General features: G+C 42.7%; 1 protein-coding gene across 5 annotated transcripts in view; it reads right to left on the bottom strand.

Annotated features, from left to right (window-relative positions):
• Positions 1-965: 965 nt before the first annotated feature.
• The window catches only part of UBXN7 (UBX domain protein 7), a 29,960-nt gene continuing 16,065 nt past the window's right edge, over positions 966-14,860 (bottom strand). For 2 of the 5 annotated variants that reach the window (XM_042796669.1, XM_042796681.1), the window contains exons 6-11: positions 13,856-14,002; positions 13,329-13,419; positions 12,079-12,206; positions 11,241-11,634; positions 10,382-10,461; positions 966-5,788 (exon numbers count right to left, since the gene is read on the bottom strand). In XM_042796669.1, the coding sequence (XP_042652603.1) occupies positions 5,627-5,788; positions 10,382-10,461; positions 11,241-11,634; positions 12,079-12,206; positions 13,329-13,419; positions 13,856-14,002 (1,002 nt within the window). In that variant the 3' untranslated portion in view covers positions 966-5,626. The other 3 variants (XM_042796673.1, XM_042796683.1, XM_042796687.1) reach the window with 3 other exon arrangements.

The raw sequence follows: 14,860 nt of genomic DNA, 5'->3' as shown, positions 1-14,860 counted from the left end.
AAAACTGTCTTTGCAGAACATCAACCAACAGACCTCAACAGGCGGTTGTCGAAGGTGTTCAGGTCAACTCCAAACATGAGACTGCAAGTATTTCCAACCACCACAGAGGCCAATAGAGGGCTCAAAACACAAGTTCTGGTTTGCCTTTGAAACAGTAGTTGTTCTATTCATAGAAAATAATTTCCGTAAAAATAAATAGACAGAGAGGGTGGGGGAGAAGAGAAGCTGCATTCAAATCTATTCCGACAGCTAGACAAGGCACACCCAGCCTGGGGCTTTGCACTTCCCCCATCTACAGCACATCTCTGCTATCCCTTCTCCTGCTGGAATACAGGACTACCTACTTTTTACTAGCTTGACTAAAAAGGGACTAAACAAGAAGAAAGTAGTGACGTCTGCTAAAAACTAAGGAGGGATAAAAATTAAGTAATGAGTTCCTGAAATGGCATGCGTTTTCCCATTCGCACGGACGTTCCCACACAGGTCTCTGATCTGTTTCTTCATGTGGTTTAGAAAAAACCACGGCAAACACCACATTTCACGCATCTCTGCAGCATTTGGCACCTGACAAAACACAGCCCAAGTGATGCCTTGCCCCCAGAAGAAAAGTGCTCTTAGTTTAGCCCTTGTTCCTCTTCAATCCCTGCGAATGAGGTCGGTGCTCTGGCAAGAACAGACTCAAAAGATTCAGCATCCCAGCATCTCCCAGAGGCAAGGAGTCTGTTCTTAGATCTGGCTGCCATCAGCTGGCCCCAACAAGCTGCAAACCCTGTATCGTGCCCGCTGCTACAGGTCAGCTGTGTTCAAACATCCGGCACAGAGATGAGACTTTTCATTTTGGAGGATGCTGGCTTTTCTTTCGAGCTCTTGGAAGGAAGATTTCCACCTAGCCATCAAGAACTCAAGTATCCTTAAAAGTTTCCAAGAGTTCAAAGGTGTATCAAACAGCAAAGCACACAGTTACATGGAAGTTTTCTGAAAAGTGTATTTAAGAAATCAGACCCTTCAGCAGGGAGATTTGTCAAAACATGTATTAAAACCAGCTGCCAGTTTCTGCAAGGGTACAAACCACAGCACCAGTAAAGGGGGAAGCTGGTGCAGATGAGTATATAAATTCAGTAGTCTTTAACAAAATGCATCTATGAAAGTACCGGGCCACGTGAAACACGAGCTGTTTGCAGCAGCAAACAACAGACGTGCTTTACAGACGAGAGGTGTTATTCTCCTGGAACAGCAAGGCAACAGATCTAGGGAGCTCTGGAAAGCATGCTGATGCAAAATTGCTGTTTAAATCTACTCAGGAACAATGGTACCTTTAGGTGCCTTTCTACAGACAACTATATTTTACAAGGCTCATACATGCACGTGATGTTGCCAACTCATCTCATCTAAGAGAAAGGGCAACATACTGCAGTCCACGAACAGCAGAAACATTAAAATGGCAGACCTTAATTCAAAGTCTAATGAAAACAATGCAAATATGTGCAGAATACGTTTGGCACAGCCTTTACCTGCCCTTTTTATGGCAGTAGGAAATGCTGAGGTTGAAGTTGGTCAATCAGCTTGACTTAAAACATGTATCACCAGTAAGACCCGAAATCCTTCTCTGGGTCTCTGAAGGATCACAAGTGGGAAGCCAACAGTAAATGTGTCAACAGCACCTGGCAGGGAAAGCCAGTGCTCACTTTGCCTTCTGTTCCTGAATTACTGGTTGTGACTGTAACTGTTAGCTGTGATTAGATGTTAAATGTTAAAACAAAACACTGTCAGATGAAAAAAAAAAATCACACACAGAATAAACTTCTCCATAAGCAGCAAGAAGCTACAGCTTGAAACTGCCCACATGCACTTCTGTGCCTCCCAACTCATGGCAGTCCTTGCAACACAACACACAAATTATGGCCAAGCAACACCCACAGGAAACCACCATCCACCGCCTTCAAAGCATATTTTTTTTTTCCTTTCTCATTCATATTTCAACAACTTATTTTGCAATCTGATTTAAGGCATTTTTTTGCCAACCTTGTCAAAAGCAATCTGAACACAAGATTTAACATCTAGTTGCAACTGTGACAAAGGCTATTTAAAATTAGAGCCCAAACAGCATACACCTTCACTGCTACAAGCTGTTGCAGGCAGAACTTGATTAATGTTTTCAGCCACGTTCCTCAGGCCAGCAAAACATGTTCCTCCAAAGGGCTTCAACAAGAAGGAAGATGTGAAGAGGTTGTATCCTGGTTGGTGCTGTTGCTCAGCAGCTTTCAGCCAGCACAGCACAGGCGACAGATGCGTGTGCTGCAGCCCTGTTTTTACTGGGGCTGGGAAGAAGGAGGGAAAGAGGGGAGAGGAATGAAGGGAGAGCAGAGCTACATGCAGGGACACATATCTCTTGAAAAAATGTTTTCTCTGCCTCCTGCTCACAGACCAAAGCAAAGAAAACTGAAATTAAAAACACATAGCGCCAGGGAAACAAAACAAGACAGGCTCGTAATTTCTTGGAACAGAACAAACCACTAGGAACTGCGAGATGGAACAACAATCCCATTTTCAATGCCTATTTTCAATTTCACATCCTTCCTTCCCTGTTAGGTTATTAAAAGATTAAAAATTTTTAAAAGAAAACCTCAAGAAAGAAAAAATTAGGTGAGAGCATAAGTATTCCTGGTCCCACTACAGCAGCGGGAAAAACCCTTTATCATGTTTAAGAGGCATGTTTCTCGATGGTTTGAAAATAAAATTTCAGTGGCCAAGTGCAATGTTTGCTTCCTCAAAAGGTGACTGAGCTGCTCTTGGCATAAGAAAAGCAACAAAAGGCTAACCTAGGGCTCCTAGTTTTGTTTTGGATAGCAAGAGGAGTGTGAGGTTACTCCTTTCCTTGGAGCTGAGCAGGGAAGAAAGGGAATTGTCGGCTGCCTGCTGCCCTGCAGCTCACACGCAGGGCCGTGAGAGCGGGAAGGAAAGGAAGGCTCACAGTACGGGACGCAGTGCACAATCTCTCCAGCAGCAGAACTGATGGAAAAAGCTCATGCTCTTGCATGCAATGCAGTTTCCCCTCTTCCCCACGGCTGATACAGCTGTTAGTTAATTTATATCAGAGAGCTTCAACATCTCACAGCCCAACCCCACATATATTAGTACAACCGGGGAGGGGCGGGGGAAGAAGAGAAGCTATCGATAAAACACACCTAGAACTGAAAGGACAGTCAGTTTTTTTATGTTTAAGTTAGCTGCTACAAAAGCTGATGCGGAACTACGTTCCCAGAACAGACACAAACCCAAGGCTGTCCCGAATGAGTTGGCTCTCCACCAGCAAACACAGCCAGCCAGGAACAACTCGAAAGAGGAATCAGCAGAACCACACGGCTCCCTGCCTTTCACTGGCAGGAGCAGGAAAGGTCAACGCACTCCCATCCCAGCCTACCCGAGGGACACAAAAGGACTATTTATACACTTGTTGGGTGCTGCATCCCGTTGACCACCTGACTTAATTTGTGGCTTAATTCCGTGGCTAACCACAGAGGAGGTAATGAGTTTCAAGGCAACAAGCATCGGTTATTTCAACTAGACAGCTGAGGCTACTTAAGGGAAGCATTAGAGCTACAGAGAAAGGGTTTCCTTCTGTCCCACTCTCTTGAACCTCCAAGTCTGAGTTAAGAATTTGGATATCCTAGAAACACAAAGGATCCTCCAGTCCAGAGGCACCACTGCTGCTTCACAGGCCAAACCACCAACATCTTCCCCTCTCCTGCTGGCCTTGCAATTTGCTTTCCAATGCCGGGCAGCAGCCTCCACGACAGGGTCTCTTTATAAACCAAAAATGCCATCTGACATCACATCCACCACTGATCAGGAAACTGTGATCAGATTTTTCTGATACCACATCTTGTAACAGAATGAAAAACAGTTTTTGCATAAAGTGAAATTATTTTATACAATTATGTGATCACATGGAAAACCTCAATTACGAGCAGAAGACAGTTGTGAGTTAATATTGTCATGGGGAATGCAGGACATTTTCTGTGATTTTCTACATTTAAAAACTCCAAAGTATGCAGGGTAGTAAGGCAAAATACCTTGAGAAGTTTTAGTCTGTGGTAGATTTCTGACCACTGAAGTCTTTTTCTTGAACAAGTATAATCATCTGACAGTTGCAGAAAAAGAGAGCAGTTACGGTACATCTCGCATGCCTTTTTCCTCACTGATGAAGAGCATGCTAAAACTGAGCTCTCAGTTGTAAATACACAAATTCGACATCCACCTTGAGGATGGCTGTGTTAACTTTTATCCCACTTTAACACCTACTGTAGCACCAACTGATTAACAGCTCAAAGTCTGGAGGAGACACTGCCCAGTGTACACACAGGATATGCCTGCATGACTTCTGGTGCCAGCTTCCAGAGCTGAAAAGAAAGTAAATAAAGGAGTAGTTTTTCATACAGCCTTCCAGATTTAGAGGTAAGTGATGGCAGATGAACATGAAAATAGAATAAAAAGCAGTGTAGAGTGTTCAAGCCACCAGGCCGTGAAGTCTTTTGTAAAGCATTAATTCATTCCACAGTTTGACGAGGCTGTGCATGTTTTTAATCCGTGAAAGAAAACCTGCCTAGGACTTGTCCTGCTCAATTGCAGTCAGTGCTCTAAAACCCCTGCAAAGCTAGTCACTCCTGGGGAAAAAAAACAAAACACCATGCAAAGAAAAAAAAGCCAACTAACTGTCAGGTTTTTATGACAGGTGTTTTCCAGAGAGTCCAAGATCTTTACAGTACCTTGCCACCTTCTATCATCATTTGCAAAATCCTGAGAGCAAGTAAAAAGACGACACTTGGGGGGGATGTTGGGAAGAGAACAAATGGAAACCTCATCCACTTCTACCAAGGAGTCAGTTCTGCTCCACCAGCGGACACACAGCTTTCCCTCTGGGCCAAGCAGTGAACTCCATATAGAGTATAGCTGTTTGTTTTTTTTTTTTTTTTTTTATTTTGGTTGGTTAGTTTTTTTACTATGTCCACTGGCAGCTTTTAAAGCAGCAGGAACACACGCATGCAATCTAGAACCCTTTAAATTAGATGGCAGCCAAATATCTCACCACAGCTCAACCAAATTTCTTCCCAAACCCCAAGTTTTTGCAGAGCACTAGATAAGTGAACCCTTGAGAAAGCTGTAAGGTTAATGGAGACCTTTTGTGTAGAGAATCAAAACAAAGGAAAAGACTGAAGATTACACTCTCTCCTTACAGATAGATGACTCAGTGCGTTATCACACACTATTTTAAAAAATAAATTAAACAAAACAGATTTAAGAACAGCAGTGAGAAAGGGTAAGTGTATCACAGCCACTCCAAGCCCAGCATACTGGATACACAGATCATTGTTTTACTTTATTCCATAAAAACAAAGGAGAGATGTTCTTCCCAATGATCTCCGCAGGGCACGAGCTGAGGAAGAAAATAAAACTCTGAACACTCTTTTGGTCACTAGAGCAGGAGAATGGAAGAGAGAGAAGGGCCAGCCAGATGCCTGCTTGATTTCTGCACTGCAATTCTATGACCCTCAACTGCATATTTAATGAGTCGGTGTCCCAGACAAAGAGGAGAGGGGAGGGAGGCTGGGAGAACCCAGCCGTGGTGCTAATTCCTTTCCTGCACAAAGACAGTCTCTTGAGGACACAGGCCTGCCTCCTGTAACGTGATCTCATAGTCCAGGTGGGAGAGTTTCCGTCGAGGGAAGTTGGTGAGAAGTTCAAAGCGTTCATTGGGGTATCCTTTTGACTGGACATGTTTCACAAGAGCCTGGAGAGAAAGAAAGGCAAAAGAAGTGTCATATAATTCAAGACACCACAAAAGAATGATTAAAAATACCCTGTTTTCCTTTAAAAAAGGAAGTTTGTAATCACAGGCAAAGGAAATTTTGAAATTTTGCATATAGCATAGACCCTGTTTTACTTTAATATCTAATTTGGCCCACACGTGGTATGAATAATCATAAAAACTAAGTACCTAACTGACTCTTTAAATAGAAGGAAGATATATGTAACAGTACATTAATTCAAGCAAGCTGAATTCCACATCACACATTCAAGTCATGGTAAAATAAGACTTGCAAAAATACCCTTAAGTGCTCCAAAATAGAGGCACCCTCACTTGTTTATCAGACTTACACTAAACCTAAAAGCCACCAAAGAAGCATTTTTGTGAGGTAGCATTGACAAAAGTAAATGCAGTATTTTTCCTAGATTTTTTTCCCCTCTGTTTTCAAGAAGCTTGGGGTTTTGGGGTTGTTTAGTGTTGTTTTTTTTTTAAAGCTCTTTTCAATTAATTGACTCCTCTGTCTACATTAGCAACTGTGGCAGGACACAGAGGGCACTGGGATGAAGGGGTATCAGCCTCACAACCCAGCAAGCAGACACACCAGGAAGAGCTAACGTCCATGCTACGATGAGAGAGATTTCCCAAGTTAATCAAGAAACACAGCAGATGAGAGTGTCAAGTACAAATAAACAGGCATAGAGAAATGGAGATTGGCAGAATGGTAGGGGATACGGCAACAGAGCAAGGCTCGGGCAGAATGAGAAGCTGCAGCTTTTTTAAAGAGGAGAGAAAAGACAATTAGTATGTAATAAAACAGAAAGTATGAAAAAATAAAGGGGTCCCAACAATACTGTTCACATAGTTTTGGCGGGCAAGTTATGCCAGTAAATTAAGTACGAGAAGGTAAGTATTAAGCTTCTACTGGTGCTAATTATTCCACTAGCCTTCCCTCCCTGTTCAGCTGCCACTCTGTGACCGCAGCGACCCAGCACACAAAAAAAAGGTGGTTGCAAACACGCACTTAGCAGTTACTGCCACATCTCACAGGCTCCGGGGATCACTTGTGTGGCTGCTCATTTCGGTGTTCGTGTTCTGGTAGGAAAGCTGTTGGTCCTATGGTGCTGACATGACAGGGGATATGGTCTCCTGCAATCAGCCTGCAGCACTCTCCCGAACGTTTCAGGGGCAGCAATGCAAGCGGAGCGCAAGGCCAAGGAGTTGCAGGAAGAGGTCAGCTTGTTCTGCTGCATCAGGGGAAACGAGCAGGAAAGCAGCAGGATGCTGGCAGCAACGCTGCCAGGGCCAAGAACTGAGGCCTTGAGGTGCAGACACAGTGGCATGACCAGAAGCAAGACACAAACACAGGAAAGACAGCAAGTTGCAAGGTAAGGCACCTTGGAGACCTACGGCAGCAAAACAGTAGCTCTCCTGTCATTTGGGGGGGGAAAAAAAAATAAAAATTGGTGGAAAAAACAATATAGAGTCTTCGTGGAGGACAAACAAGTTCTACTGGAAGACACAACTGGACCCACTGGTCCTACTCAGCAGGTCAAAACCAGCAGGGAGAAGCAGTGCATGCTGGTGGAGGGAACTCGTTCTGCAGGGGACTGGGGCACCTAACTGCTGACCTAACACTGAGTCTTAGAGGCCTGTTGCTTGCCTAGAGCCAAGATCCAGGGTCTTATGGAGAGATTGTCAAAACCTCATCAAGAAAGCTCAACACATGTCTACACAGCGTGCCCTTGCAGCAGCAAAAGGAAACCCGAGCTGCATCAAGAGTATTACCAGTAGATCAAGGGTTGCAATTACACCACTCAGCTGGGCCACACTTGGAATACTGTGTTCAATTTTGGCATCTCCACATTCAAGAGGGACAAGGAAAAACTGGAGAGGATCCAGTGGAGAGCCATCAAAATGACCAGAGTATGGGACGTGCCTCAGTACATGAAGAAAGGTTGAAGGACCTGGATTTGATCAGCCTAGAAAGGCTTGGTGGGAGTATCATCAGAGTGTTCCAATATAAAGAAGATAAAGGCAGTTCTTTCAGAAAGATGCAGAGTGACAAGAAAAAACACACACAAATTGCCCCAGGGGAAATTTAATCTAGATATAAGGAAAGAATTCTGTATCACAAAAGAAACCAGACTTTGGAGTAAGTTTCCCAGAGAAGTGGTGGAATGTCCTTTGCTGGGAAATATTTTAGACTCAGTCTGAGAGGGTCCTGGATAATCCCATCTACAGCTCTGCTTTCAACAGAGGGTTAAGGTCAGATGATCTCCAGGGATCCTTTTCAAGCTGGACTCTTCCAAGATTTAATGACTGCAGAACAGCCAGGGAAATAACTGCACAGAGATTTCTTCCAAATTCATCAAAATCCAGACACAAACCTTTGTTACGAGGAGACTGTCGCCCCGAACTCCTCTTTTACCTGGACTGCTCTCCAGCAGTCTCCAGATTACAATCCCTGAGTTTGATGAGGAATGCAAGTAAGTGGATTTGACTCCTTTTCGGGCAACAAAGATGATCAAAATTCCTTTACAAACGACCGTACTGAAAAATTCAGTTAAATTTACTGCCCGCATCTCCCCCCCATCCCGTTTAAAGGCTAGCTTTTCCTGCACACCTTACAACACTTGGTAAACACAAGTTATTTGGGCCATCAGTCAGCGGTGCAGAGGAAGGGCTGAGCTGCTGAGCAGAGTGAAGTTAGCTTTCTAAATTGCACACAATGAGCTACTGCTCCTATCAAAAGGCAGTGCTGCCTTTTTTTTTTTTTTCAGCCTGGGGGAAAAAAAGGGATTACGATAATATTGGAAGCGTAAACACATCCTGGAGATAACAGTGTGTAAAGAAGCCACTCTTGATCGATAACAATGCAATTATTAAAAAAAAAAGAGAGTTTTAAAAACCAGCCAGAAGTAGTGGGAGAGCAACATCATATCATCAGTTAAAACTTCTGAAGTGCATCTGCCTCCCTAAACAATCTCTCTTTATAGTTCTGGCCAGCTTTAAAAGGGAAACAACTAAAGGCTGAAAAAAATCAGCATGGAAATGACATTCACAAAGAAACATCTGAGACTCAATCTTGATTTGACTGAAATGGCTTTAAAAGATCACCTGACATGAGCACAAAAGCTACCTGTCCAGCTCTGCAATAAAAAGATATCTTTACCCACAAATCTTGACTCACCTAAATTCCCCTGCTGACTGTAGAGCAGGCGGCAGCAAAGGAAACCACATGCTGATAACAACTTCCTTTAACTACTGCAGTCCGTAAGAGGAGTCAAACCATGAATCAGAATTATCAGGAATATATCAATATTACCTGTGTACCACCTAAATAAGTTAAGCAAAAGTTCAGAAGTGCTACATGTTTATAATACACACAACTTTATTTAACAGACTGCTTCCAAAAAGCAGCTAAGATGTAAAAGAGTACTTGGAAAAAGATTATACACCGATGACTGCTATGACAAAACCAGAATGAAGGTCTGAAAGTAAAGCTGGTTCCTACAGTAAGAACAACGCTCTGCCACCATTCCTCAGTCTTTGTTTTTCAGCCCCTGAACTCCACGTGTGGCACTGCAGGCAGCCTACATCCTACCCACATATGCTTGGTTTTAAGAGCTAATGGCATATAACAAAAGCAACTTTTTTTTTCAAGCAGAAAAGTTAAGGATGAGAATATGAGCTTGAGCCACCATACATTTCTCAAGTGCTGTGGACTAGCTCATAGTCTTATTTTCTATAAGAGATGTGACACTCCCTAAACCTGCACAAGATCCTTCTGCAGAGGTGGGCTTTTGCCTTCCCTAAGACTTCAGTGCAGAGCTTTTAGGTCGATTACATTCAACAGAGCTTAACCAGCCGCGGTATCATGAAAACTCACAGCTAACAGGAATACAGTGACCTCTTTAAACACCGTTTCCAGACAAGCACCTACAAGATTTTGATGGAAATTCCATCCACATTGACTTCTCCAAGGTAAACAAGCCCAAAGCACCAGCTGAGACGCACACCTAAAGCACAGCAAATAAATAGTATTGTAATAAATTTGTTTTGGGAGAACCTCCTCCGAAGTCTGCTCTGTCATCCACATTCAGAAGGGAGTGTAGTAGTACGGTGAGAGATGGGAGAACAAGAACAAAGAGTTTTGCCTTTGATTTTACTGCTGTCTGACCATGGGCAACAACTGGACTTTCCCATTTAGAGAAAAAAAAAAAAAAACAAACATATCACAAACGAGTGAGCTGAGAACGTGTTATGGTAATGTAATGATTAATGCAAAAGCCATTTAGAGTCATTTTAGAAAGTAAACTAGCAGTTTTGGGACTAAGGAAGACCCTGGAGTGTACATGCAACTCAAAGAGTAATGGGAACACACTGAGCCACCAGAATCTGTTGATCAGAAGAGAGGAATGACATGGAAGAAACACAACAGAGTGACAGTGCAAGCACTCCCTGGATATACCATTTTCACTAGATCCAATTTTAATAGTGCCACCACAGGAAAAAAAAATTCTTCAGTTTCAGCTCTCCTATACTCAAACAAGGATTCCGATTAACTCCACTCACCAGAAGTTTAGCTTGTTCGGGCAGTGAAATTTGTTCCCTCTTTCCATCTGGATACCTTAGCATCAGCTGTGCCTTTGGTCCTAGCATAAAGGAAGTTACTACAAGTTAACAAACAGCAAGGCAGCTGAATTGAGCTCTTCTGTAGATTTTAGGTGGCACACTTTACTGCACAGCATAGCAGGGTTGGAGACTGGAGAGAAATACAAGGTTCCAGTATACAAAGATACACCTTTACCACGTGTTTAAAATATACACAAACTCAGGACTCTTTCCAGAGTTAAGAGTAGTGACTGAAACCAGTCAGCATTCCCAGAGAAAAGCACACTGTGCTACCTCTGCCCTTGAGACCGCCTCACTCTGCTGCATCCCAGGTCAGGCACTGCAGGGAGGAACAGACTCCAGGGACCTGTTTGTATTAACCAAAGTTGCATTACTAAAACTCAGTCCAAGCAAGGTAGCCAAGCTAACTGAGCACAACGTGGGGCTGATGTTATTCTGCTTCTCTCTACCACCCTGGTAGAAGCTGTCATACACACCTGCATTCCACCAATGCATACTTTATTCACAGACAAGGTCTCAAACTGAGAAGCCTGATCTCGGTGATTAACATGATTCTACAGTTTGCGGTATCATTATGCCAAAGTGGTGCTGCTGGCAAGGTGAACTGCTCAGCTATCTGGTGTCAAGGAGGGAGGAAGACAGATGAAAAGATTCAGCTTTTCAAAACAAGGGATGAAACCGTGCTTGTCAGCATATAAAGATTTTCAGGAAAAAAAAAAAAGCAGCTAACAAAAACACGGGTCACTACAAAAAAAAAAAACACAACAAACAAACAAAAAAAAAAGAAGTGGCAACTTACCATTCACATCTAGGCCCTGAAACATACTTTCAGGCTTGTCAGTGGACTCCTCCAGTATCCCTGCATCAATGCAGGGCAGTACCCTGTGATTTGATGTTGTCCCAGGCTCAGTCCTTGCAGGGGGTTCAGGCTGAGGCCTCCGGCTCTCCTCTTTTTTATACCCCAAGTCCTTGTGTGGAGACTTCCTCAACTTGGCAGGATTCTCCGATTCCTCCTCCTCCTCCGATCCGCAAACCGAAATAAACTCTTCACTTCCAGAAAAAAGCTCTGACTCTGACTCCTCATCTGACCGACTCTCCGGCTTGGCCTGTGAGGAATCAAAATGCGTCTCCTGTAACGAGGCTCTGATAGCAGCTTCCAACTGGCTGTCCTCACTGGCATCAATGAGACTCTCCTGTTGAATACAGACATAACACAAATACATAAAAATTGCTTTGAAGTAGGTACTGAAAACCAAGAGGACATCAGTCCTCCTCACAGTTTCAGTAGCTTCTCTTTAGAACAAGCAGCATGGAAAGCTAGTCCTGCCACGACTACTTTAGTAACTTCTCCTTGGGAGTTTCGCATGGAGTGATATATTTTCCTTCCACACATGCACAATTCCATGACTTAAATCCAAAACAAATGCCAAAAACACAAACTGCACAAGGAAAAAGTTATCATGGGAGAAGGCATTCCCCAGCCAGCACACCATATTTTTGCATGCTCTGGCACTAACTTGTTAAGTCTGTTTATTATATGTTTTTCCTACTGAGTGGGAAATCAGTACAGCTGGATAAAGACAGGCGAGCATGTTCTTTTGGGTTTCTCCAGCCCTCCAAGAGGGCCTCATACTTACCGAACGAGAGCATTTTTGGGGAGGGCTGGTAGAATGGCCATCCAGCTGTCCATGCTCACTCAGGAACCCAGTCACTTGGTCTAAGAAAGAAGTCACGTCTAGCTGGTGCCACTCCACTAGTTTCTGGCCTAGGGAACAAAAGGTGTCACGAAACATGATTTCAGCAAAAAGCTGCAGCTTAGTCAAACACACCAATTCACGGCTGTGTGTACACTCGGCAAAAGCCCCTATTTGTGGAACTGCAGCTTCCTACAGGCTACCACTTGATAATTACGAAGCTTCCTCCTTCCACTTCCCTGAAAAGATTTCAATCACGGACAACATAAATACAGACCCTATTTATTTCCATTCTTTTCTTTTTATCTATGGGAATGTGTGCACAGGATGGTGAATTAGGCTTCAAAATTTAAAAAAGCCAAACCACTAAGTATACAAAGAAGCATTTCTACATTCTTGTCTGCTTTGACACTCCGCTTTGGCAAAGAGCATTTGTTTCCATAAGTAAAGTGCTAAGAGCAGTACCCTAACTTCAGTTTTGACATTAAAAAAAAAAAGTTTTGTGGTAGTTTAAGTCAAGTAGCAAGAAATCTCAGCTCTAATTACAGACACTATTACTTCAGTCCTGAGAAGCAGGAGACTAGACCGTTACTACAGTTGCATTATATGATGATAAAAGAAGGTGTTAGGATACAAAAGAAAAAGTAACAATTCCAAAAGAGCTGGAGGGGGAGGTAGAAGTTTGACTGTTCAGGTAAAAAAAACAACCAACCAACCAAACCCAAAGCCAAAATGGTATTTTGAAAGTAAGAGGCAATTTAATAAGTCATTGCTGAGCCTCACAAAGCTACTGTGCAAGGAGCAGGAAGCAAATTCATGCAATGCTTACTAATATTGTAGTTTATTCATTACATGATTTCAAGTAGCTTTCAACAAGACAGTTAAAATTAATTTCAGAGTTTTACCACCAGGTGGTACTATTTTCACTTTCTAAGCAAAGTACTTGCTAAGCTATACTAAGTAAGATAATTAAATACACAAAATTTCAGCAAGCCTAGAGAGTTTTATTCCCTAAGTTCTTCTAAAACATAGTTCTTCAGGGACAACAAGGTCTCTCAGAGAGCAAAACAATGTAATTGGGATTCTTCAGCTGAATGCAACACATACTGCAATAGATGGTATTTTAGCCTACAACTGCCAGTCCTTCTCATGGGATATATAAACTGCAGGTAACCAACTGTCACTTATCTTACCTGTCCTGGGATCCAGGATGGAGACATAAGGGAAGTCTGCTAATTTATAAAACTGTATGTACCTCTGTCCTTCCTCACTGTCATGATATACCTACAAAATACCGCGTTGGAAGCAAATTACTGGGTGCAGAGGGAATGCAAACGAACAGTACCTTGAAAATGTACATTTTTTCTCCTCTATTTTACAGTATATGCTACAAATGGTACGTACAGTGCTCAGTAACTCTGACAAGCTGAAAATATGCTTCTAGGCCTCCACATATTAGAAGCTAAGTGGTAACATCCCGAATGCACAAGTGAAAGTCAGTTTATGCACTCAAATGCATATCCATGAACTACATCTACGTCCATATCTACATCTCCATGAACTAGTGCACCTTTTCTGTAAGCTCACCAAAAGAACTGCAACAGTGTCATTTTATTCAAAGACCACTGTGCACTGTGGGTTTTGGTTTTTGTTTTTTTTTTTTCACTGCTCCACCTACCAGGACAACAAGTTACCCGCACAGCCCCATTAAATTTCTCACCTGCCAAAAAATGAAATGTTCCCGGATTATGTTCTTCACAGCCTCATTGCTCCAGACATCACGGTTGAGACACTGACAGGCAAAATCTTGCACATTCTGAATGTTTATCATGAGCCATTTGTTCTGCATCTGACCACACTCCTTGGCCTGTAAGCAGAGAGAAAAGCTTTGTTAGGTAAAACTGAAGAGCCAGACATAACCAATGCCAGCAATGATCAGTGATGGCTTCTAACACTGTCAGATTTTTCACCAAAACCCCTTCACAGCAAGAAAAGATGGACAGTGCTAGTGAAAAGGCATCCACAAAACAGAAGGCAGGGCTGAAAGACCTGCTTTAAATAAGACTGGTTGAATTACAGAATCACATCGATGAACAGAGCTGCTGGATTTCAACAAGCCAAGCACAGAGTGGGAAAAGCAACTTGGGGCAGGGGGGACATGGGCACGCTGAATAAAGTATTTGTTCAGGAAAGAGTGTAGTCAATCACACTGATCTGACAACAGAGGAAAGACCTGCTCGTTCTAAAGATAAACCTGTGGATCATCTTCTCTTTAAAAGTAGGTTGCATAATTGACAGCGAACTTGCATTAATTCAACAGGACCCCCTGTCTGTGTGGTTTGGTTTTTTTTGTGGTTTGTTTTTTGTTTTGTTTTTTTTTTTTTTATTTTTTCTCTCCAAGTTTTGAGTTACTCTATTACTGTGCAACTGCCAAATTAGGCATCCTTTTTTTGATGCTCGTTATCCAGACTGCAAGTGGGGAGGAAGACAGGAAGGCGCAGGAAGAAATCTTACTGGTTTGAGTCACAAAGCTGGCACTGTCTGATTGCTTGGTTGCAAGTTAATGGTAGGAGTTTGATCAAGAATGTAATTCTGATCGCTGAACTGTCATACCTGTTGAAAAAAAGAGGGCTATATCAACAGCAGGAATGCTCTTACCACCTGGAAAGACTGGAACTAGCATATGAACTCCCTTTCCTTTTAAAAAAGAAAAAAAATATTTATT

This window comes from Tyto alba, unplaced genomic scaffold (assembly GCF_018691265.1).
Source record: "Tyto alba isolate M040663 unplaced genomic scaffold, T.alba_DEE_v4.0 Super-Scaffold_10, whole genome shotgun sequence".
Lineage (NCBI taxonomy): Eukaryota > Metazoa > Chordata > Aves > Strigiformes > Tytonidae > Tyto > Tyto alba.
Note: the sequence above shows the minus strand (reverse complement) of the source record. Positions and strands in the feature narration are given on the sequence as shown.